This window comes from Oncorhynchus masou, chromosome 14 (assembly GCF_036934945.1).
Source record: "Oncorhynchus masou masou isolate Uvic2021 chromosome 14, UVic_Omas_1.1, whole genome shotgun sequence".
Lineage (NCBI taxonomy): Eukaryota > Metazoa > Chordata > Actinopteri > Salmoniformes > Salmonidae > Oncorhynchus > Oncorhynchus masou.
In genome coordinates, this window is record NC_088225.1 from 10,446,022 (window position 1) to 10,471,690 (window position 25,669).

The 25,669-nt window shown below is 41.3% G+C and overlaps 2 protein-coding genes across 6 annotated transcripts; both read left to right on the plus strand.

Annotated features, from left to right (window-relative positions):
* Positions 1-12: 12 nt before the first annotated feature.
* On the plus strand, positions 13-12,670 carry LOC135554166 (next to BRCA1 gene 1 protein-like). Of its 2 annotated transcripts, none has more exons than XR_010457659.1 (19): positions 13-249; positions 3,603-3,665; positions 3,764-3,782; positions 3,874-3,896; positions 4,054-4,239; positions 4,873-4,950; positions 5,112-5,308; positions 5,642-5,767; positions 6,048-6,251; positions 6,467-6,626; positions 6,783-7,052; positions 7,203-7,410; positions 7,536-7,823; positions 7,923-8,090; positions 8,215-8,620; positions 8,742-8,824; positions 9,235-9,333; positions 9,493-9,589; positions 9,808-9,893. XR_010457659.1 is itself a non-coding variant. In XM_064986273.1 (19 exons), exons 1-19 carry the CDS (start codon positions 148-150, stop codon positions 9,979-9,981), a joined length of 2,928 nt encoding a protein of 975 aa, XP_064842345.1. In that variant the 5' UTR covers positions 13-147; the 3' UTR covers positions 9,982-12,670. The 2 variants fall into 2 exon arrangements, 1 of the variants encoding a protein (XP_064842345.1); XM_064986273.1 differs by having other exon boundaries at positions 9,235-9,310; positions 9,808-12,670.
* Positions 12,671-13,025: 355 nt separating this feature from the next.
* On the plus strand, positions 13,026-19,684 carry LOC135554181 (transmembrane protein 106B-like). Of its 4 annotated transcripts, none has more exons than XM_064986300.1 (7): positions 13,026-13,095; positions 14,232-14,442; positions 15,140-15,293; positions 15,449-15,589; positions 15,701-15,744; positions 19,039-19,092; positions 19,567-19,684. In XM_064986300.1, exons 2-7 carry the CDS (start codon positions 14,234-14,236, stop codon positions 19,682-19,684), a joined length of 720 nt encoding a protein of 239 aa, XP_064842372.1. In that variant the 5' UTR covers positions 13,026-13,095; positions 14,232-14,233. The 4 variants fall into 4 exon arrangements, with proteins under 4 accessions (XP_064842372.1, XP_064842371.1, XP_064842374.1 ...); XM_064986299.1 differs by having other exon boundaries at positions 13,042-13,095; positions 14,229-14,442; XM_064986302.1 differs by having other exon boundaries at positions 13,081-13,099; positions 14,229-14,442.
* The last annotated feature ends 5,985 nt before the right edge of the window (positions 19,685-25,669 follow it).

A 25,669-nucleotide genomic window follows, 5' to 3' on the forward strand; every position in this document is an offset into this window, starting at 1 on the left:
GTCTACATAGCTGATGATGTAAACAGAAAAGACGCCTCATCCGGATAAGTCACATACCATAAAGGCAGACAATCTGTATTTATCTCGGCAACAGTGATTCATTTTTTGTTTTCCTTGATATGTTTTAATTCAGAGAACCAAGAAGCAATGGACTTCTACATCAATTTGAAGGTGAATTTCAGGGGGAATGCGAAGAATTTTCTTCTGTCAGGTTCCGAGACGAAGAGTTGGGAGTCAATGGAGGCCATGGTAAGCAGGATAACGACGCTGGTGTTTTCATAGCAGCATTCACCTTGGCATACCTTTACGGTAGGCTGTTACTGAAGCTAAAGCTATCAACCATCGATCGCCGGCCGCTTAATTTGCTAAATGTTGTATACCTTGTATAAATTATTGATACCCTGTAGTTGAAAACATTGTTCTAGCTATGACAATCGAATATTTAACAATTAGGGCCTAATGTTAGCTAGTAGTTACTGTAGCTACCGATCTAAACGAAAAGAAAATCAGTACTACAACAACATCCCAGTCGCAACAACATAATATCGAGCAATGCTAAAATAAGAGTCGCTGCTATTAATAAAAGTGGATATATTACAATAGGCCTACATTTTGATGAAGGTGCATTAGAAATGAATTTGTTGCCTGCTCTGTCGAGGGCATCCACGTAGATGAGTATACATGCGTCGTAACCATGTCAATGGTAACAACAACAACAGTAAAGATGACCAGTGACATTCTTGGTATGAGCGCATGAAGCCGTGGCTGTCAAAATAGACTAAGCAGAACCTATCTACTCATGGAAACTCTTACTGACAGTTGTGGCTGCTTTGTGTGATGTATTGTTGTCTCTACCTTCTTACCCTTTGTGCTGTTGTCTGTGCCCAATAATGTTTGTACCCTGTTTTGTGCTGCTACCATGTTGTTGTCATGTTGTGTTGCTACCATGCTATGTTGTCATTAGAGGTCGACCATTATGATTTTTCAACACCAATACCGATTATTGGAGGACCAAAAAAGCCGATACCGATTAATCAGCGGATTTTTGTTTTTTTAAGAAGAAAAAAAAGATTATAATGTATATATTTCTAATAATGACAATTACAACAATACTGAATGAACACTTATTTTAACTTAATATAATACATCAATAAAATCTATTTAGACTCAAATAAATAATGTTCAATTTGGTTTAAATAATGCAAAAACAAAGTGTTGGAGAAGAAAGTAAAAGTGCAATATGTGCCATGTAAAAAAGCTAATGTTTAAGTTTCTTGCTCAGAACATATGAAAGCTGGTGGTTCCTTTTAACATGAGTCTTCAATATTCCTAGGTAAGAAGTTTTAGGTTGTAGTTATTATAGGACTATTTCTCTCTATACCATTTGTATTTTCTATACCTTTGACTATTGGATGTTCTAATAGGTACTTTAGTATTGCCAGCCTAATCTTGGGAGTTGATAGGCTTGAAGTCAAACAGCGCAATGCTTGAAGTACAGCGAAGAGCTGCTGGGAAATGCAGGAAAGTGCTGTTTGAATGAATGCTTACGAGCCTGCTGCTGCCTACCACCACTGTCAGACTGCTCTATGAAATCATAGACTTAATTATAATAACACACAGAAATACGAGCCTTAGTTTCCGTATTTTACCATATTAATGACCTATCATTTCAAAAGCAAAACGTTTATTCTTTCAGTGAAATATGGAACTGTTCCGTATTTTTATCTAACGGGTGTCATCCCTATGTCTAAATATTGCTGTTACATTGCACAACATTCAATGTTATGTCATAGTTATATACAATTCTGGCAAATTAATTACGGTCTTTGTTAGGAAGAAATGGTCTTCACACAGATCGCATTGAGCCAGGCGGCCCAAACTGTTGCATATACCCTGACTCTGCTTGCACGCAAGAGAAGTGACACAATTTCCCTAGTTAAAAGAAATTCATGTTAGCAGGCAATATTAACTAAATATGCAGGTTTAAAAATATATACTTGTGTATTAATTTTAAGAAAGGCATGGATGTTTATGGTTAGGTACACATTGGCGCAACGACAGTGCTTTTTTTCGTGAATGCGCTTGTTAAATCACCCGTTTGGCGAAGTAGGCTGTGATTCAATGATAAATTAACAGGCAACTCATCGATTATATGCAACGCAGGAGAAGCTAGATAACTACACATGGTTGACGATATTACTAGTTTAACTAGTGATTATGTTAAGATTGATTGTTTTTTATAAGATACGTTTAATGCTAGCTAGTACCTTACCATGGCTCCTTGCTGCACTCGCATAACAGGTAGTCTCCCTGCCACGCAGTCTCCTTGTGGAATGCAATGTAATCTGCCATAATCGGTGTCCAAAAATGCAGATTACCGATTGTTATGAAAACTTGAAATCGGCCCCAATTAGTCGGCCATTCCGATTTAATCGGTCAACCTCTCGTTGTCATGTGTTGCCGCCATGCTATGTTGTTGTCTTAGGTCTCTCTTTATGTAGTATTGTGATGTGTGTTTTGTCCTATATTTTTTTTTAAATTTAAAAAAAAAATAAAACAATGAAATAATCCCAGCCCCCTCCCCCGCAGGAAGCCTTTTGGTAGGCCATCATTGTAAATAATAATTTGTTCTTAATAACTGACTTGCCTAGTTAAATAAAGGTAAAGATATATATATACAAAAAATCCCCAGTATCATCTATTATTCAGTTGCATCATTTTGGGATTAATTCATATTTAACCTAGTGACACTTTATTGACAACAGTCAGGCTATTGAGATGGAGGGCTACACTGCGTGCTACAGTTAATGTTGCTAGTTCTCTGTGGTTTTCATTTCCTTTTCATAACTACAATAACAGAACATGTTACTCACCTATGATAGCTTGGTTCATGTTAGTACTATAGGCTTTTTGACGTCATTGTGGGTGGTATTGATTCGAGGGCGAGTCTGGCTTATGACACTTGAGGGTTCCGTCTCTCACTCCAGGGTTTAACAGCCCAGCCATATGATGTCAAAATAAACATTTGAGCCAAGCCACCTCATCTGACAACATCCCCTTGTGCCAAGATGTGTCACTTTCCAAAACAAGCCAATAAAATATCTTGCAATGGGCTGCATTCTCTCTCTTCCCACAGTAAAATGGGACATCTTAATTTCAGTGAGTGCAAGACTGAATGGTAGATGCCAGTTGTTGTTTGTCCTATATGGAGAGCTTATGAGACTGTTTGCCTCTGAATCTCCTGGCAGCAGCAAGCTCAGACTCCATTGTCACTCTGCTGTCCAGTCACCAGTCACGGAGTTCATCCTCATTGAAAATGCCATTGTGTCTCCATGTTGCCATGGCATTGCCTTCAAGGAGACCGATCAATTTTCCTTTCAAGCATCATATGCTACATCATAGCCCTGCTTGTTCATTCAATGAGCAAATATGGGATACTACGGCATAGCCTAAATATAACCGTGATAAGATGATTGATTTTTGGCTCTTCTTGAAAGGATCACTTTTATTCCTTTTGGAGGCGCCTGTCCTTTGTCTGAGATACAGCTTGCTGAATCATGTAATACACTGGGTGGTTTATAGATTGTGTCTTTTGTCTACAGGTGAAAAGGTCCTTTGGCCTGTGTAATCTACAAGTTACTTATTTTGATGAGGAGAATGAGGAGGTGAGTGAGCGAAGAGTTACGGCAATGTTAATTTGTTGGGACTGGTAATACAATGCTATTACAATGTTGTTGCAATACATTTCCGTTTTGTGTTTCAGGTATCCATAAACAGCCAAAGTGAGTAATAAAACACTTATTTTGTACCAAACATAATATTAATTAGTTGTTCAATGTAACATGTCCAATAATTATATTTTTCCTCTTCTAGTGGAGTATGAGGAGGCATTAAAGGTAGGTGGTAACTTAAATCTGACTCCTGTCCCTGCTTAGGCCTTATGATGACAAAAGGTTCAAGTGAAGTGGAACTGTTACCTGAGGCAGGATCCAAAATACACCTTTCAGTAACAAAGCAATACATTGACCATCATTCCTCTGTTGATTTCATCAGAGTGCATCCAGGCAAGGGAACCGGCTGCATATGAATGTGTATGAGACCAGGGGTCAGCCCACGCGTGTGCCGGCCAAGGCCAGTGGAGGGGAGCCCAAGAGAGGGTTCCGTCCCCCACAGCACTGCCCAACCCTGGCTCAGGTGGTGAGCCGGAAAGTCCAGGCTGCTGTCCCCGAACAGGGCATGGTAAGGACAGAGCTATAGATATGCACACTACTGTATACTTCCTACTAAATAGTGCTGAGCGATTAACCAACATTTTGGTTATGTTTCGGTTTTTAAACAACTAATGGGCCAATGTTGGTTAAATTATAGGGACCAAGTGGTGCAGCGGTTAGAGGCGTCACTACAGACCCGGGTTCGATCCCGGGCTGTATCACAACTGGCCGTGATCGTGAGTCCCATAGGGCAGCGCACAATTGGCCCAATAAAGTAATCAAATAAAACAAATATAATATACACAACTGAAATATTTCATTAATGTATGGTGAATAAATGATGGTTGATAAGCAGTAATGATCAGTCACTACCATCATCATGGGATTTTCATTCATTGCTTTATTCTGTGTTACAGCATTCAACCCACATAATGCATAGTGTATTTAATGTTGTTTTTATAATCAAACCTGACCTCAAAGTACTACTCGCTCAGCACTATTACTTTTATATAGCTAATTCTTTCAAATTGGATGAGCTTTTGTGTCATTAGGTATTAATTTAATAAAAGTAAAGACCAAACTAAATCATTGCGTGTCCTAAAAATAAATATGGCTTATTTGTCTGATTTCTCACCGATGTGTTTCTACTTTGGTTTCCAAGGTGATCATGAAAGAACTAAAGGGGACCAAAGAGGAAGATAAGACACCTCCAGCATGGTTTACATCTTACATGGAGAAGGTGAGGAGATGATTTGGAAATTACTGTGGTTTTATCGTCAATGAATGTACTATTTAGAATCACACCACTTAACCTTGACATTATATGGTTGTATGTGTATATTTTTCTAGATTGAAATTAAACTCACTAGCTAACCAGTAACCCACACTCTTGTCATCCAGTTCAAAGACCAAGTAGTGAGGGAGGCAGTGGAGAAGATCTGTCGGGAGTTCTCGGGCCAGTGCTGCATTCACAAGCCCATTGGGGCTGAGGCCCAGATCCCTGAGGTGACCTCCTCCACCCTGCCTGGGGGTCCTAGTTCCACCCCTGCCTGCAGCAGCTGCCGGGGCCAGACCGCTGGGGGAGGATACCAGTGCAGGTGAGAAGGGGTGGATGAGAAGAGAGGTGGCTTCGAGAAAGAGTTTGACAAAAGACATTGACAAATGTGAATTAGTTAAAATGTGAGTTAAGGTAAATAAACACCAGTGTAATCAGATATTTTCTTACATGTTTTTGTAAATAGCCTACTCCCACATACTTTGAATTTAGTGCCTCCAACATACATTGTGTTGCTCCAGAACAAACTAATTCCTTCGATCAGTTGTCATTTCCATTTCTTCAGTATGCGAAACCAAAGAAGATCAGTTTAAAATAATCAGAAGGGCCTTTGTTTGGTGTGCCGCTCCCTGAATGTCTGGTTTCTTTTTCCCAGTGTGTGTACGTCCTGCACACTGTGTGAGCCCTGCAGCTTCTCCCATGACCCCAGCCACAACCTGGTGAGAGCCAGAACACCCCTCTCCATCCCTGAGCACGGCTCACCAGCCCCAGACCACAGCAGGTAAGACCAGGGCTGGAAAATATTACATATTGTAACAGTTACATATTCACTTTTTGGAACCTCATTTAATGCTCATGGGGTGCCAATGTGAATTAATTCTTGTTTATGGGGCTGCTATCGTTTGATATGAGAAATGGCTCTCCATTTTGGGGGTTGTTTTGTGTTTGTAATTTTCAATCCTACAATGATCATTGTCATCAGAAGGTTGTCAGGACAGATAAAGTTCTATGATGGCCAATCAGAAACCCTTGCATTCTCCCCTTCCCTACCTCGTCCCCAGGTTCTACCGGCGAGGGGACCGGAGCTTCCGTAAGGCGGAGAAGCAGCGTCTGAAGGCTGAGAAGCGTCAGCTGAAGGCGGAGGTAAAGGAGATCAGGAAGCAGCTGAAGATGGAAAGGAGGGGCCTGCAGTGGAGTGCTGCTGGCGACGGGAGCTCCTCCCCCGTCCTGCTCCAACCCAGGGCCACCCAGGCCAACAGCCCAGAGTACGTCTTAAAGGGACAGTTCGCCAAAATTAGATGAAAGGAGATACACTGAATACAAAGCCTTGCCAGCAGTATCTTAAGGTCAAATCAGTGAGAGGCACAGGTCTTGTTTCTGTAGTTAGACTGCTGTCAAAAGGAGGGAAAGGACAGCGAGAGTTGTGCTTTGTAGAGATGTTCTGTGGTTTAATAGTGTATTTTGGCGCTGTGTCCACCAGACGTCCCAAGCGACCCTGCCCTCTGGTGGTGCCAGCCATGACAGCCCTGTTCCTGGATGAGAACCTGCCTGATGGGACTCGTCTTCGCCCGGGCACGAAGTTCATCAAGTACTGGAAGATGAGAAACACTGGCAGCGTGAGCTGGAGCTCTGAAACCAAGGTACTATTATGGGATGAGGATGCACCTGGGATATGCACATTATCTGAGGTTACCATTGACAGCCACAGTACTCTTAGCAGAAAGGAGGACACGACAATGAGAGTTAGGCATAACATTGACAGTCTCTTTCTCTCTCTACCCCCATCTCCTTTTCAGCTGAAGTTCATGTGGGGGAATCTGGCGGTGGCGTCGGGTGACCGCTGGCGTGAGGTGGCTGTGCCTTTCCTGCAGCCAGGTCAGGTGGGCGTGGTAAGCGTGGCCCTATGCGCCCCAGCCCTGGAAGGCTCATACACCTCCCACTGGCGTCTGGCACACGGTGGGGAGCAGTTTGGCCCTCGCGTCTGGTGCAGCATTGTGGTGGACCCCCTGGCCCCTGCAGCCGTGATGGCAGATGGCGTGCTGGTGTCGCCCTGTGTCACCCCTCAGGCAAGTCCACCCATCCTCTTGACTTTGGTTCTCAGTGGCCAATCCCAAACTGCTATACAATGCTGTAGTTATCTGGAAAATATGGTAGTAATCTCAGTTAAGTATGTATTCTGTCTGGGTAACATATTTCAATCTGCTGGTACTCTACAGGGGAAGAACCCCCTCTCCACAGATAAGGGTGGGAAGTCTGGTACTGCAGCCTCTAGGGACCAAGCACTCATGTCAGTGGACCAAGACGAAGGAGAATACTACATTCCCTCTGTGGACCTGCTCACAGCCCAGGACTTACTCTCCTTTGAGCTGCTGGACATCAACATTGTTCAGGAAATAGAGAGTGTGCCCAACAACACCCCGGCAGGTAAGCCTTCCATTGCTATTCACATGCTAAATCTGCAGGGTGTTCCGAATCAGTTGACTGCACTTAGGGTCTCTCTGTCTCTTTTTCTGAATTTCTCTCTCATTCTCTCTTTCCCTTCCACACAGATATGACCCCGTGCATATCCCCACTGCCCCATGACGGTGCCCTGCAGGAGAAGCCCACCCTGGGGTTGATCCAGGAGGAAGCAGAGGCCCATCAGGCCCAGGGAGTCAAAAGCATCCAGCCGTCTCAGGGCCTGGGGCCAGGGGCAGAGGGGGGCCGGGTTCCAGCCCAGGAGGAGGGAGAGGAGGATATGAGCGGGACTCAGTTTGTGTGTGAGACGGTGATGCGCTCGCTCACACTGGAGGAGGCCCCAGACCACACACCCCTGCGTGGGAACTGCCCCGGCAAAGGTGAGTTTTTATTAATTAGTTCCATATTAAGCCTATGTTAATACCAGATTAAGGGCCATAACATAGTATAACCAAAATTACTTTCCCTGATCTTCACAGTGGTCCGCCCAGCAGCCCAAGGTGGCTCCGCCTCCTCTTCTCTTAAAGGGAAAGGTGTTGAGAAGCGTTTGGAGGCGAGGTTGGAGAAAACCCGGGACATATTACCTGTGGCTCCTCTCACAGCCCTAGCACCACCCCAGATGGCTATACCAGAGCTGATGATGCCAGGTGATTGGCCCAACTTATCCTCCTGTTTTCAATTAGTTGATTGGTTGATAAATACCACTTGAGCTCAAATCTGGGCCCTATTGTCAGGTAAAAAACAACAATTAAATAGTTTGACCGTTTGCAGATGAGGGTCTGGAGTCAGACATCGAGAGCATCTGCGTGGACGCCAGCGGGGACGAAGATAAAGGAGAGTTGACAGAGGAGAACAGGGGCCCCCGCAGCCGTTCCTCCTCTGCCTCATCCGAGGATTACATCATCATCCTCCCTGACTGCTTCGACACCAGCCGCCCGCTGGGAGAGTCCATGTACAGCTCCGCCCTCTCCCAGCCTGGCGACGCCCCCGACAAGCCCACAGACCCTGACCACCAGGGCCGTACCACTCCCGAGGGGGAGCACGATGAAGCAGAAGAGACGGTTTCAGGCTCCAGCAGCGCCAACGATATGCTGTGCACCTCCCAGACTTTGGACGCCGTGCCCCTAACCCCTGTGGTGGTGGCACCCCCTCGGCTCAACTCAGCTCTTACACCCAGGTGAGAAACCTTGGGCCAGCAGTGCTTGGAAATAGGTTTACAGTGCTATTACACACTTTGACAGTGCTAAATTGCTGAGATGTTCCAAAATGTAGATGTATATTGTTGGTGTTGTCTTCAGCCTAGACTGCAATGATCAGACCGAGGCAGCAGTGGAGTCCCTGGACAGGACTGAGGTCTACCAGCCGGGGGAGTCAGAGGATGGTAAGGAACACACACGGTCACATACTGAACAGTAGTTCCAGCAACTAAAGGAAACAAAGTGTTTTTGCTCGTCACATGAAGGAAGTTGGGCCTAACTGACGACAATGCCCTAACAGTAATAATGTTTTCTGCTTGCTGCAGTGCCTTTTTTCTGTTTGGGCATTCAGCGGTATGTACAATACCACATGAAGTACAATATGTCTGCTTGGTTCTAACGAACGCAAGTACCAAGCACGAGGTCAATGGCTATGGAGTAGAGGTCTGCTTGGAGAGTTATTCTTGTCAAAGAGCACCTTGTATACACTCCCCTCTAGAGCGCTACAACTTATCCATATGAGCATATGAGCATATCGGTATATCCTTTTCCCAGAACATAACCAACCAGTCATCTCTGTGGTTGTGTCTGAAAGGTTCCAAGCAGCCAGACAGCCAACCAGACAGCCCATCTGCTTCTGATGACTCAGAAGACAACTCCGAAGACCCTAGGTGGGACCCTGATGTGCAACTCAGTCAGTTCAGATGCTAATATTTTCCTAGATCTCTCTTGTTAAAAGAGATTTGTTAAAGTGGAATGTCAATTTAATGATGTTAGTGTTGGCTGACCAGAAACAAAATGGTGTCAGTAAGACTCACTCCCTGGCCCTCTCTGTCTGTCTTGTTCCTTCTAGGCACCCAGGCATCACTGGAGGCCTGGTGAAAGGAGCCCTGTCTGTCGCAGCATCCGCCTACAAGGCTCTGTTCACTGGGCAGCCTGGCCCAGTGCAGGTCAGTCCTCCATTCACTTCCTACAGTACTGTTAATGATAGCATTCACGGTCATCCTTTTTGCAATCTCAGAGGAGTGCTATGTCATATCAACATGGTGGTTGAGACATCGAACTGGAATGCCACCATTGTGAGGCTACTTTAACATGTCATTGCTGACTATCAGAGTCGTTAGTATCTAGGAGGTGTATTTTAAACAGTATACTGTCCTTCCTGCAGCCCCCAGTGGATGGAGCCACCCAGGACACCATGATGGGGGTGCTGGTGGAGATGGGCTTTGGTGACCGGCCGCTCAACCAGCGGCTGCTGAAGAAACACAACTACAACCTGCTGGACGTGGTCAACGAACTGGTCCAGATGACCGACAATGACTGGTACTCCACCCGCTACTGAGGAGAAAGAAGAGCGGGGGTGGCGTCATGGGTTTAACCTCTGATGCCTTAACCTCTTGTCTCTTCTTCCTCTTTTTAGATTGGGACCAAGTTGACAGGAGGTATCCTGATTTATGACCTAGAGACATTCCCACGGACTTTGGGATATTTAGACTATCAAATAGCTACAGTATGTATGTATGTATGTATGTATGTATGTATGTATGTATGTATGTATGTATGTATGTATGTATGTATGTATGTATGTATGTATGTATGTTATGTATGTATGTATGTATGTATGTTATGTATGTATGTATGTATGTATGTATATTCATTTAACATGGCCGTTTCTGGCTGTTGGCTTTTGCATAGGAAAGGAGGAGACCGAAGGGGGGTGGAGGAGGTGGGCTACTCTTTCCAGGAGAACACCTTCATTGCTGTGGTAACAAATGGCAAACATATCACAAGTTGCTATTGCCAAGCCATTCCTGTTAAACAGTATACTCACCCTTGAAATCATAGATTGGAATACAGGCTGAATATGCAGCCATAGACCAGGTATATTCAACAAGAGTTACAGGAACAGGTGTGAGATTAGCTGAAGGGGTGTTGGGTGTAATATTTATCACAGAGAGACAGAACCATATAGGACTTACTTCTATAAGCTGTGGCAGTAGTCAACATTGTATGACGTTAATCAACTTCATAGAGTGTTTGAATAGTGGACACGTCAGGGTCCTCGTTCCAAGTGGGAATGACTGTCAGTGTTGAAGAACGCTATGCTTCGTTCAGATCACAGCAATTAAAAACACACACAAACACTCACCACCACATGCTTAAACCTTTCTCAGCTTAACTGTTCAAAGTATCAGCGTACTGTAGACACGGTGCGTGTCTTATTGATTGAAGATAATCATTCCCCTACTTTCTGTGTTGTCGTGCCATGGCTGACAACATGCTATGGATATCTGTGCGTAATGGTGTACACATGAAGTATTTTTGAAATGAGGACCATTACATTGATGCACTCCATTTAATTCCATTTTGAGAGGGTATATTAATCACCATTCTTAACTATGAGTATATTTGGGTTTAAAAAGAAAAATCATGTAAATATAATATACAAATTATTTCTTTTGTTGCACATGGAATAAATAAATATTGATGCAAACCCAAAAGACTAGCTGCTCAAGAAGTGAAGGATGTTATAATTTTTAATGTCCTGTTGAAGGGATTTTATCAAGAAATGAATTAACGTCCTTTACAAAATGTCTTCAATCTGCTCAATATTGTCCTCAGATGGAGGGGGTTCTTTTCAGAACCATACAGGGGGCCTGGTGATCATGATATATCAAAAGCATTGACTCGTTCCACTTGGCATCATTATTATTTTTTAAATGTACGTCAAGTTCTTTCAGAACTTAAACTGAAATCAAGCATTATGTAACTAGTTTGAAATGCTTTTATTATTTTTCAATAAGGAAATGCTAACGTGTTTCAGGTGATCCTAGGAGGTCATTGTTAAAAGATGTTTTTGTTTTAGACTTGATTGCTTGAGGGCTGTTTCTGAAATGTAAAGGAAGATTTGCCTATGTTCTTCTGGTTGAAGCTTGCTCACGTCATTGTGCTTGAATTTCCACTGTACTAATATGTTTATATTTGAAGAAAAGATACGGGAAAGGTTTGCTTAAGTATTGTACACTAAGGGGAAATTGACAGGGTTGTGAGCATTGTGAAAAAGAATGAACACTTACAGTGGGCAGTCATATAATGTAGCAAATGGATGTTGGTAAAAATCATTAATACAAAAACACTTTGAATCGACCCTATTTTGGAATAGTGTAGTCTTAATGGTTCTTAGGGTTAGGGTCTTACCAAAGGATAAGTGTCTGCTAAATGACTCAAATGTACAGTCCTACCAGGTGATGGTATCTGATTTATTGCTACTTTTGAGTCAACTTTTAGGGTGTCAAAGCGAAACTAAATTCAAGGACAATAAGGATTGTGGTCTTTTGAATTCACGTAAGCTTTTCCCACAGTGGAAAACTTATATGTCAGACATTATGGCAGGTTAATGGAGGTCAGAAACAGTGCGATTCATAAATGTCTACATGTACTTGAAACATTCATACCTTCCATATATGGGCAGGATATTTTCATAGAGGGTGAAGAATGAGAACTTTTTGGGAGGGATAATGTGCAGATTGTCTGAACTCTTTTTGTGTTGCACTTAAGATTTACCTGGAACGTTGAATTGCACTGAATTCTAGGTCGGCAGAATTTAGCATTTGAATCAGGAAAAGTTTATACTCACGAATTCGATGTTGAATAAAATATGTTAATGTACTTTACCAGCATGCACACATGATAAAAAATACATGCATTACTTGCCGTGCACGTGTTTACATGGTTTTGCTCATGCTTCAGGTGAAATCTGAATGTAATTATACTTTCCTGTGGATATTGTCTGACATTCCTTCCACCAAAAGGACCAACCACAAAAGACAACCGGTAAAGTACGTAAAAATATAATTTTATTCAACATTCTGGCTTGTAGAGATCGTGAAAGCAAACTTTCCTGATTCAAACGCTCGTTTCTGCCGACCTAGAATTCAATGCAATTCAATGTTGGGTTCCCAGGCAATTAAAAGACATAGGCTACCTGTGATGTACAAATATATTGTATCTAATAAAAGTCACTACACTTAGATGTCACTCCTTTTTTGAATAAGTGGGAGTATACCTATTAAAGATGCACTATGCAGAAATTGTTCTGGTTGCTAACGTTTGCCTATTTTCAGTTTGACTACTAGCAAGTGCAGTGTAAATAATAATTGTACCCTCTAAACCACTGAAATATTTTCCATAACTAAAAATATTGTATTTTCAGCTGTTTGAAGCTGGTGTACAAAACTGAAAGTAAAAGATTCGAAAATAAAACAATCACGGGAAGCATAAAAATACCGCTTCTTAGACTTCCCTTCGATGAAAATTACAGATCGAGAACTCCTCTTTGTGAGTTTGTTCGTGTTCCCCAAAAAGTTACATATAGCCGCTTTAATTCTTTCCTGTAGGTGGCAGCAAAATTACGCTGCGTGACCTTCATCTGGATAGGGAATTGCTCCACTGCTTAGTGAGTATGTGACCAACATAAAAATAATATTAGACCATTTTCACGACTGCTGTGAGGCGTATTGTGTGGAGTTAGATTACAGATAATCTTGATGACGGCGCCGTCATTATAAATCGTAACACCCCATAAACAAGGCAAGTAAACACAGTGAAACAAGTTGTTTTCTTCAGGGGTGGCAGAGAAACGAAACTCATCACAAGATGTATGCGGAGTGTTATAAATGCGTAGTCAAATTTCTGTTTAGATTCAAACTAACGTTCGCCCACGGTTATTTGCTAAATTGTAGTCTTAATTCACATAAAATGTTTGATGTATGGCCAAAGCCGAATTCGATCTAATTGGTTCATACTTATGGTGTCTGCGAAGTCAGACATCGTCTAATTGTATGCATTTAAAATAACCTCCATTGAAATCCACCAAGACAGCAAAGCACATACATACATAAAATATAATCCTTTGTCGTCACAAATATCAAATAGTAAAGTATCATTATATTGATGTGAAGCAACTTCCAAAATAAAGGAAACGCTTGCGTAAAAGAGGGATACAAAGTATATTGAAAGCAGATGAGTTAATTGAGCAATTAACATCCCATCATGCTTTGGGTCATATAAAAAATCCCCAGTTGCCTATTATTTTGGCTAGAAGAAGAGAGCTCAGTGACTTTGAAAGAGGGGTCTCAGAGGAGTGCATACTGGTACCCACAATAATTGTAAACAAACAAAAATTTGCCTGACTGGGGACTATTTGCAGGTCACCACAAATAAAAGGTTATTTCTAGGGGGGGGGTTAGGGAAAATAGGATTTTGAATGGGAGTCAAATGTTTCCCTGCAGGTGTGTGTGTGTGTCTCAGTAACCAAATCTCTACACAATTGAACACTTATGGGAGATTCTGGGGCAGCACCTTATACAGCGTTTTCCACCACCATCAACAGAACACCAAATTTAGACATTTCTTGTGGAAGAATGGTGTCGCATCCCTCCAATAGAGTTCCAGACACTTGTAGAATCTATGCCAAGGTGCATTGAAGCTGTTCTGGTGGTTCGTAGTGGCCCAAAGCCCTGTTAAGACACCTGATATTGGTGTTTCCATTATTTTGGCAGTTACCTGTATATATGACTGTCTCTTTAGTAGGCATGGGAGCTGGTTCCAGTCAACCCAGTGAGAATGATGAGCAGGCCATCGTACCCCAGCAGGACAGGAGAAAGACCTCTAACAGGAGACACTCTGAGGAAACACTGGACTGCCCAACCTGCCAGGGCACGGGCCGCATCCCACGAGGCCAGGAGAGCAAATTGGTGGCAGTGATCCCCTGCTCCGATCAGAGGCTGAAACCACGACACACGTAAGACCTTGTTGAGATTTATAGCAACACTTGTTTTATTTCCCACATGCAGCATTTAGAAGGTCTTTTAAGTCTATGGTGTGTAGAGATGTTCAGTGTGTGTGCAAAGTATTATTGTGTTCCGTGAGTGGGCATCTGTATCTAGGTGTGTTTTGTGTATACTGCATGAAAACACTTGCGGTATGTTAAAATGGCCAATGCAATGCAGGGTAACAATGAATTAACTTACTGTAATATATTTCAATTAACAAGCTTTTTAGCTAAACTTTCTCTAGCAATGTGGTCATATGCCACGTTCACATGCTCGTCGGAACACCCGGCTTGCTGATTCCTTGAAAGCAGCATGTGTATAACAACCAGTTAGCAAGTTGTACATTTTAGAGTTCCAACTAGCAGTTGAATGCAGCATGACTGGAGAGAGGAAAATTAGCTGTTATTTGCAGAGATTTGGAGCTTTTTGTTATTGGTCTACTAACCACATGGGGATGTGACCATGGAAATATAAAACACCTGCCCATGCAAACCTGCTGATTAGAACATCCTGTGTAGATTACATTTTCAAACCAAAGAAAAGCACACTTTTACAGTGTTAATTTCATCAGCTGTTGTACAATGTGATATTAAACAAAGAAAAAAACATTGACTGCACTGGGCCTTCAATCAATACTCAACTTGTACATATCATGTCCCCCTACAGGAAGTTGTATGTCACTGTGTCGGTGACGCTGTGCCTGCTGGTCAGCTCGCTGGTCCTCTTCTTCTTGTTTCCTCGCAGTGTCATCCTCTCACCTGGGGCTGTCAAGTCTGTCTATGTTTACTTTACCCCGACCACTGTCCAAATGAACATCACGGTGAGACCTCATTGGCCTTATTCATTCATATACCACACAGTTGGTTTCTCTGGGCTTTGCCATAAAATTATTGGCCTCTTGTCTCTTCCTCTGCATCACTGGAGTGTGTTTTTGGAGGTGAATGTAATAATCGCCTTGTCTCTCTCCCATCACAGAACATCCTGAATATTACCAATGACAACTTTTTTACAGTTCAGGCCTACAACTTGACAGTGCAGGCTCTTTTTGATAAAACGGTTGTGGGCAAGGCTAATGTGAAAAATGTCACCACCGTCAAACCACTCACGGACAAAACGGTGAGCACCTCCCATCATTACCAACTGCTATATTGCGGAGATGTTAACTTCTGAAAGCCTCTAAATATTGTTACTTGACTCACTAACACTCTTCATTATTTCCCCTGACAGTTTGCCTTTGAGATTCCTGTCACGCTAGTGGAGGAGGGTCTGAAGTAAGTACAAGTATAACCTTGGTTAAATTGTGTCTGGTGCTGATTATTCCATCGCGTCAGTAGTGAGACATAAAGCTGCTTTTGTGTCTGTTTGGTTACACAAAGTGCCATGGTAACACATTTACAATATAGTGACGCAGTCCTTTTAATGTTGTTGTGCTGTAAAGTTGGCTTATTTTGATTGGCATGTTGTCATGTGAAAGTAATGTAACTCATTCGCTGTAAATGTGAGAATTTATTTTGTGTGCTCTACAGACAGTTATTCTCTTCCATTTTCTTGGCTAGGTTTAAATAATGTATATAGACTGAGCAAAACTGTAAATGTTTTTTTTTTTTCGTATTTAGAGCAACTTTGAGGCATGACTATTAAATGTTTGAACAGATATTAAGTATTTGTCTTACAAAAGTACATAAACTAGCATAACCTGCTTAGCTGGGAGCACTGGCATGTGCAATCCATCTCCATTTTTTTTCTCCATGTGTTGCAGGCTAATTGTCACTAGCAGTAGCAATTCCTTTTCACAAAATGAAAGTGCCTCTGGACTGAAAGTAGTCAAACGCATTCCCACCCATGTCTTTTTAACGTGGAAACTTGGTTAAAATTTGGTTAACATGTTGATCAATAAGATTTCAACCTACATTTACCCACTCAAAAAGACAGATGAATTTCCATTGTGTTGTCACTATGCTTTCAACCAAATTCCATTGGAATAACAATTCAATTTGTGGTTGTCGTCACCCCCAAATGTATATCACTGTGCTTTCAAGCATTTTAAAAGCCCAGCAAAGTTCAAATGGGAAAGCAATGTCATATTTTGTTTATTGATAAAACAGGTGGTTTTCACTGCACTTCTTTTAAAAGCAGAACCAAATGGCCTAGATTGCAGTTGAGATTACATTAAAAGTATATGGTGCAACTGATCAATGCCTTTCGATATTCTACACAGATGACAGAATTTGTGAAATCTCCACAGACCTGTGAGGACCTGTGTGCTTTTTGAACATGCAGACTTTTATATGGTTACATAAATGTATAGTTACAGTATCCTCAATGTGGCCTTGGATATGTTACTCATTTTAAGGTTGAATGTTACGTTCTCTTGTAAGATAGCCTTAACTTTAAACAATTTACCCTATTACAGAAGTAACATTGAATTGTTTGGTTGACAACGCAACCAAATATCAACATTTTTTTAAAGGAGATGTATGGGTAACTGTCAAAATAAAGGAAACGCCAACCTAAAGCATCTTAATAGGGTGTTGGGCCAGAACAGCTTCAATGCACCCTGGCATAGATTCTACAAGTGTCTGAAACTCTATGAGAATGCGACACCATTCTTCCATGAGAAATTCTGTAATTTGGTGTGTTGTTGTTGGAGAATGCCGTCTCAGGTGCGCTCCAGAATCTCCCATAAGTGTTTTAATTGGGTTGAGATCTGCTTACTGATATGGCATATGGTTCACCTCATTTTCATGCTCATCAAACCATACAGTGACCACTCGTGCCCTGTGGATGGGGGTACTTATTATCCTATTGGCCGTAGCCAAAATAGTGGCCTGCCAAGCATTTTTATACATGACCATTATCATGATGGGGATGTTAATTGCTTAATTCACTCCGGATACCGGTTTCAATATTCATTTTATCCCTCGTTTACGCAAGTGTTTCCATTATTTTGGCAGTTACCTGGCTCTACTGCTTGGCTAGTTCCATCTGAGCAACTGGCTTAGTCCCATAGAGTACCACAGTATGAGTCATAATTCCCATAAAACTTAGCAGTCAAGCAAGGAAATGGTTCCAATAGAGTTCCCACCATTCATTTTTCCCATAGGGGATTTTAGAAACACTTGAAATAAGGGCTGTTTCGTATAGGCTTACCCTGGAATGATATTTTTGATAACTGTGTAGTCTCTAGGACTAAGTGATATATCAATATATTTGCCTGTATTTACCCCTAAAACATTTAACACTAAGCCACATTAGCAGCTAATATCATACAGAACTACAAATGCCATGATGATCTGGATGAGACTGCCAAATCGAGGCAAAAGTAAGAATCTTTGGATTAACTATCTAAATTTAGTAATTAATATATTTCTTGTGCAAGTTTTAAATTAACACTACTTGTTAGCAAAGGTGTCAGCAAGAGATGACGCGCAGGGATTTGTAGTTTTGCATGATGTCTACTTTGATGCTAATTTGAGTTTTAGAATCTGAGTAAAGAGAGGCGACTATATTGATAAAAATCACCTTATCTGAGAGATATACATGGTTACAAAATGTCACGCCAGGGTAAGCCTACACGAGATGTTTGAAGGTTTTAATCATCTGCTTGGATAGTTCCATCTGTGCCACTGTCTTAGTCTGGTTTTAAAATCCAGTTTGTCTACAAATTAACAATGTTATGTTGTATTCATGAAGCCATCTTAACCAAAAATCTAAATTAAAGAATAGGATTAAATTAAACTTTCAATGCACTTTAAATAAAGTTTGAATGTATTTAGTCCTATTCTTGAACATTTTGGTTAAGATGGAGATCCAACACACATTATACATTTGGAATTACAGCCAGATTAAGTCATTGGCACGAATGTAACTTTCAAGTAGAAGGTGCATCTCATTCGATTTGAAGTCAACCAGAGCTTGAAACGCTAGGCCTATTGTATTGTCTATTTTTAGGTTAATTCTAGGTTGAATTTAAAAAACTGATGACTTTGCAAATGCGATATTGGCCTAAATAGCATCATTGATGATAAGTGCTAAAGTATGATCATATTTGAATTTACTGTTAAACCTACCCTTTGGAATGACTTTGCTAGCAACAGTGAATTTATTTTGTTTTAAAGTGGAGATCTCTCAATAATAATTGTCACGATAGCACATTGGTAATAGTCAATGATAAATCTCATAGCTAAGTTGGGCTTGGTTAAAAACCTGAATGGGAGACACAAGGGTAGCTGTAGATGGAATAATTCTTCAGTAGGAGGTGCTGCCCAGCCTATTGTTTTTTTTCTGATAGTGGATATAACATTGAAGTTCTGACTGTTTTAAAGTTACAAATTCAACATTTTATACAATGTCTCAAATGTGGTTACCATGATGACATACATAATCCTGTTGTTGAAATGTAACCCTCAAAACAACAGTTGATGACTTCTTTTCAAATCAATGTATTTTCCATAGATTTCACATCACAATAAGTTGTCAAATTACATTGAAACAGCGCTAATTCAACTAGTTTGTGCCCAGTGGGTTGAAGTTATTCATGATTTTCTCCAATTTATTCTTCCCAGCAATTACTGCAAGAAATCTACGATCAAGATCCACACGTTATTTGTCCATCTTCAGTGAGTATGTGCCCAGTCAGTTAGTATGGGTAAAACACCCCCCCAAATGTAGCTTTGCTCCCACAGATGATCCATTTAGATTATAATGCATATATTCAACAATGAACAAGAATCATGTTGAATCTGTGTTCAGTGGACAAAAAATGTAATACCATAATAGTTCATGACTAAATGTTTTGATGATAAACCGACACACAACTTCACTCACCTAGTGAACCAATGGGGTCAGAGACTGACCTATTTATTTCTTATTAGCGGTTAAACTCCGAGGAAGGGATATAAAAGGGCTGTATTGCTTGTTAACATGGCCCAGTTTTTACAGTGATGGTTTAAGAGAGAGTTTATTTCATGGTTGCGGTTAGGAAACCTTAATCGCTGGCTGACCTAAGTCTGGTACAATTACATAAATTAGCATTACATTTGATAAATAATAGATGAAAAATTGTATAATCTGTAACCATCCTCCTCCCTCAGGATGTCAATGACTGTCTACTACCTGGCCCACTTTGAGCAGCTTTCCCTGGACACGTTTGAATACATCGACTGTGGGTCTAACACCACAACACCCCACCTCATCAACCCTACACCCTGAGAACAAGGGCTCCATTAGGGGCAGGATGACAAGGGTGAGGGGGAAGACTGAGGAGCAGGTCATGAGGTGAACTGTGGAGAACAACCGTGTGACAGTGTGGTCAAAAACCATATGGTTTTTCTTGCAAAATCCAAATGTTATGGGGAAGAAAGAAACAACAAAAATGTGGAGCTTGAAATTCAAATTAAAGCTCTAAAATGTTCTGTTTGTCTTTTTTATGCACCTCTTTAGAGCTTTATAAGTAGGGTCATCGCTGTGGTTGGAGGCTCTGCACTGTGAACATTACTTTTTTTGCCACTATATCCTACTGAAAGAGCTCCTCTGAAACTGAAAGACTACAAATTTGCACAAATTTAATTCAGATGTTATATTTGTGCAAAATTTCCTATAAAACAGATTGTCGGTGCACTTCTACAAACAAGTAAATTACTTTTGTATGTGTTTTAATTGGTTAAAGTAGATAAAACCATGTAAGTATTCTTAACGTTATGCATACAACTATGTAGCATTGATCACACAACTTTTCTATGGAATCACATGGGAATTACAGTTCTCTGTCTTTGACTGCTGACCACATGTGATTTCTATGTTAAACCATCATCTCTAATTGTATACTAATTCTAACAGCTCTAACAAGATCTGGATATTAAATCACCTATGGTTTTTCTGTGTCACTGAAATTGGATCATTAGTGAGGGAAAAATGGTTACATTGTTTGGAATCCACATAGACTTGTAGTGTCACCACGGGTATTTTTGGAATGGGGAAACAACTAATTTACTCCCTTGTTCTTGCACTACAGCAAAATCATGGCAATGTTTCTTATGGTCTGTTCAAATACTCTTAATATTTACTTCCTCTTATGTTAAGGGTTTTAGTGCATTGTTTCCACCTTTGTCAGATCAGTGAAACACATTCTATGCATTTTAAATGATTCAATAATGAAATCACGAAGCCTGAGAAAATAGAATACAAGTTCCTTGTTTGGTCACATAATTAAAGGATGTTGTATATTTAAACGGCCGCTAAGTGGTGCTAAAGTTACATAGAAAAAGTTTCCTTGATGACAGTTTGGTCCAGTCCATATGGGTCGTCTTCACCAATGACTGGATATGGGCTCTTCACCACTGCTGGGAGTACTGTATGGACTGTAATGTTGAGAAATAAAAACACTCCTATAATCTTATGTACTGTATATCAATAATACATAGCATTATCACGGTGTATCCCATTCACTCACAGAGTATCTGTTGTCAATCTTAGCACTGGACTGGAGCTTGTTTTTGCAGTGTGAACATTCTGTCACGGCTGGAAGACAAGAAGGAGAAGATAATGGCACGTTAGTGGATACTACGGTCAAGAGAGGAAGTCATCAAAGTGCTCATAGAGTACTCCAGGACTTTGTACAGATATGTTGTAATCTGCGTTCTGTTACTAAGAACATGTTATCCTGGTCCAGTTGTCTGAGACTGTAGTTTCACAGTTGATAATTTACCTGCAAAATAGCACAATGCAGGTGGCCATGCCAATGAACTGTACGTGACCCATGTCAACGGGCTGGCGACTACTTCTAGTCATTTCTCTCCAACGACAGGCACTCACTGGAGGTTGCATCCAGTAAGAATGAAACAGGGAAATTTTTTTGAAGCAGAATATAATTACCACTACCTGAACTTGTAACCAAGCATTTTCTCCTGTTTGTTTCTACTGAACACAACCCAAGATTTGGCTGCCTGCCACAAACCTCAGGTTTCCAATCCCCATAACTCCTCATCTGTGATATTTGAGACACTACACAGTAGGAGTGCAGAGCATGGCCCCATATATTATTTAACAGACCTCATTCTAATGAGAGGACGGTGGAGCGTGACACCCTCTGCTACTGTGGAGACTTGATTTGGTCAGGCTAGAGCCATTATAATTATCAAACTGTATAGACAGTTGGTTCTATTTTCGTCCCGGGTACCCACGTGACCGCACATTTTTGTTCAATACCAGCACTAACACACCTGCTTCAATTATTGATGTTTAGATCATAAACATATGTTATGCTTGTGCTGTGGTCCTGTGTTATCCCCAGGACTGGAGTTGGGAAACTTGACTAGTGTAGACCACTCCGATCTGAGCATTCCTCCTAAATGGGAGGTTTTCTGTTTGTGGTGAGGATGTGTGTCCATGTCACCTCTGGGGGATAGGCTGTTGTTGACTCAGTTAATGGAAATCATTGATGTGCCTGCAAGCAAGAAGCTACCAGATTACAGAGATATTCATGAGCCAATAGAAGGCTTTGGAGAGTAAATTGTAATTCCATTGTTCTCAAAGTGTTGGAGTCAATTGGGGATTAATGGCTCTGGTATTGTGGGCTACTTGCTGGACGACAAGGCAAAGTCATGTTGGAACATGAGCCCACAGATATAACTCCTTAAACAGAAGCCTCTGGGCATGTAATTGTTTGCTTATGAGATGTGATTACCTTATTTGCCTGAATTACAGTCAGAAGATGGTTGTGGTTGCAGGTTCAGAGATTTACAAATAAGTTTAAAAAAAGTCGCTTTTCTGAAAGGCCTAGTCATGAGACATAACATGAGCATGTCTTATAATGAATATGGTTTTGTTAGTAGTTTGTCACCCTTTTAGGTACAACAAAAACGGTGCAAATTAAACATTTAGATATTACCTGGCTGCTGAGCTGGTGTGTTAGACTCTGCCAGTGGCTTTGAGCTTGGCTCTGAAGGGTCCTTTGTCATCTGCACAAACAAAACAGGTACTTGTAAATGCTGTTTACTTGAGGCACCCTGACATGCAGCAAAAACACCACATGCACCTGAGATATTTTGCACATAACCTGGGGAGTTGTACACTACTTCACAGTTTTGTAAACAGTTGCACACCTCAGACAGGGAGGGGTTCACCCCAAGTGACGGGTTGGTTTTACACCCTCCACTTAGACAGGTGTTAATGTCCTCCAAGTTCTGAATACCGGTCAATGTTGAACATCCAAAATGTGGTGGAGTTGCGATCCTATACAATGATCCCTGTTCTCAATACCAAATTACCACAAGGAACTTGCAAACTTATTTGTAAGTGATAATGGACTGTGTTGCAGCAATTAACTTTGAATAAGAGTACAGTAGCACCTTGCTCTGCTGTTTCAAGAGGTGCTTGAATATATAAGCGTAAGCCAATGACATTTAATGCCACCTGAAGGTGAGGGATTCAGACGTTCAGACGATTCAGACGTTTTCCTGAATTTCAAGGCTATTCATTGGCTCTCGGTCAGTGCTGGCACACATGAAACATTCAGCTGAGGCGTAAGGTATGACCAGAGGGACACAACCTTCAAAACTAATAATAGGAAATGAGGTTGACCCCTCACATGGGTGTCACATGTCCGATTTTGGTTTCCACCTCCGGTGCTAATCAATTATGGAACAAGCCTACCTGCTGCTTGGCCCTGGACATCCTGCGGTCCACCATGGTCTGCCGGCGCCGGGCTTCCCAATGCATAGCAGACATCCTACACCAGCATCTGTGGGAGAGTGGAGCTAACTATCATTAAACCACAGTGCCAGTGCTGTAACCTGATAGACAGACAAATCCCAATATCACCGTTTCGCCAATTCTGATTAATGACATACCAACACAATGTCTTGTCTTTGTCTTAATATAAACAGGGGCCACTGATGTTATTCCCTCTATGTCTCCACACTGCTGCATTAGAAGTTTCAATGAATGTGTGTAAAAAAAAGGCAATAGCTGTCCCTGGATAGTATAAACATAACCTAGAGTAACCACACGAACAGCCATTAATTAAAGAAAATCATGTAAGACATTAAAATGAACCTCTTGATGTACTGGATCTGCTATGTTGATTATTAATCTAGGTTAACCGATTGAAATAAGATATACAATGAGGAATGTAGCAAAATAAAATGATTTGCAAGTACAGCTACTTTAAAATATTACATTGATAAGGAAAAACATATATACCCTGTTAAATTCAGCATGCAAAAATGACAAAGAATTATTGGATCTTTCACTTACAACAATCCCTGGAGAAAAAAAAGCTGTTTTGCCCTCAGAGGCAAGGTGGACTTCAGCAGCCTCAAGCAGGTAGCTAATGATGACGATGACGACCTCAATTTTCCATCTTCAAGTATTTCCCACCTGCCTCGCAAGTTACCTAGCAACTGAACGCTCCCTTGAGTTGGTGGCGTCATAGATAAAGGTAAATAATTACTCACCCCAGTAGTTCACCCTCTGGAGATACAATTCTCACCTGAGGAGTCTGGAAGTCTCCAACCCATTTGATCATGTAATATGTGCAATGCACGTTTGGTAACTTACCAAATGCATTGTCGTTCTGCAATAGTTTTGCACCTGTGAATCTTTCAGGTGTAAGTTTTACAATATATGGATGTATTTCCATTATTAGTCGGTAGAGGGCGCTACTGTCATGTTTAGTAAAACACCCCCTTTTTTAACCACGCAAGTCGGTTATTAAGAACAAATTCTTATTTACAATAACAGTTTAGGAGCAGTGGACTGCCTTGTTCAGGGGGAGAACGACAGAGTTGTACCTTGCAGGCTCAGGGTTTCGTTTTCTTGCCCAACGCTCTAACCACAAGGCTACCAGCTCCTTTCTACTGATTCAGTCTGGAGGCCTTTTCTCTTGCATTCAAATTCCAATTGATCAAAGCTTTTATGTTGTTTTTTTAATCTAAAAAACATAGGCCTATTTGTTTTTCTAGACTTTTTTTCTCATACAAAGCAAACACAGTAATTGCCAATGACAATACATAAGTAGATGCATAGACAGTCTACTTAGAAACATATATTCTGCATGATATATTCAGCCCTAAAAGTTCATTGGTACCCAATTTATAATTTTCCAATTGTTTGTTAAGATAGCAACTGCTCTATGAATGTAGTGGCAATTAATAATTGTCCATTGTATATTGAGGTTGTTCCCTTGTGACAATGACAGTAAAAATGTATGTGTTGTGTGTGTGCGCAGATCGAGGGAATTTACGATGAGAGAAGAAGCACAGTATTTTTGATTTGATTTGCTTCACTGGAAAGATAATTTGTCAGTGATTTGAACGTTGACTGCATGTAATTACTGAGTTCGCTCAGAGGCAGACCCTTCGGCATGAAATCCTGCTCTGCAGGAAAGATCATTATTGTTGCACACGCTGACACAATTTCTCAATTTCAATTCCCCTGTGAGTTTTCATTTAACTCCCATGTGCGATATCTGCCCTCCATTTGCTGCACTGTGGGTACATCTGATAACCACTCTATTCTCAAATCTGCACACAGTTTTGCATCCTCCCCTTATGACAGGCTACAACCAGCAAGTGTTGTGCTGAGAGTAGTAACTGGATTCCTCCCAGATATGCTGATATGATCTGGCTGGTTGCATAACACATGCCCTATGAATACAGGGCACTCCAACTCCAGCGGCTCATTCACTGAAGTGTTATCATGGTGCTGTTCAAGGAAAAGACTACAAAGGCATTAGCATTCAAATTGCCACAGTCGATCCATTGTCCCCTTGCTGCCCCCAACTTTGTTCAGAGCAGAAGGACCTCAAGCGGCAACCCCAACTACTTTATACACATATTTCCATGATTTTTGCTGGTATACAGTTCTCATAGGCTACTGAACATGACGTCTCATGTCAGAATATGAAATAGGTTACTGTTTAGTGGTTTACGATTATGTTTTGATTAAATAAAAAAAGGTGAACAGCCAAGACAGCCAACCAAGCTAAGCGTACACACATGCTACTTTGTTTATGCCTTTAGTTTGACAATTCCAAAAGCAATGGACTGATTACTGTCGATAAGAGCTCAAAAGTTGACCTCTGACCACTTTCCATTTAAAAGTCATTGCATTCGGGGGAGGCTGCGACTGGGAGTGTTCTCGTTACGTCACTCGTGGGGGTTGTGTTCTTCAGTCGCGCTCAGCACCTTTGGTTCT

Excerpts from the sequence above, each read along its gene's own strand:
- LOC135554181 (XM_064986300.1), top strand. The coding sequence starts at position 14,234 with ATGGGAGCTGGTTCCAGTCAACCCAGTGAGAATGATGAGCAGGCCATC. Across the intron at positions 15,294-15,448 it reads CTGTCCAAATGAACATCACG|AACATCCTGAATATTACCAA; the intron begins GTGAGACCTCAT and ends CTCCCATCACAG. Across the intron at positions 15,590-15,700 it reads AACCACTCACGGACAAAACG|TTTGCCTTTGAGATTCCTGT; the intron begins GTGAGCACCTCC and ends TTCCCCTGACAG.
- LOC135554166 (XM_064986273.1), top strand. The coding sequence starts at position 148 with ATGGACTTCTACATCAATTTGAAGGTGAATTTCAGGGGGAATGCGAAG. Across the intron at positions 8,621-8,741 it reads AACTCAGCTCTTACACCCAG|CCTAGACTGCAATGATCAGA; the intron begins GTGAGAAACCTT and ends TGTTGTCTTCAG. Across the intron at positions 9,311-9,492 it reads GACAACTCCGAAGACCCTAG|GCACCCAGGCATCACTGGAG; the intron begins GTGGGACCCTGA and ends TGTTCCTTCTAG.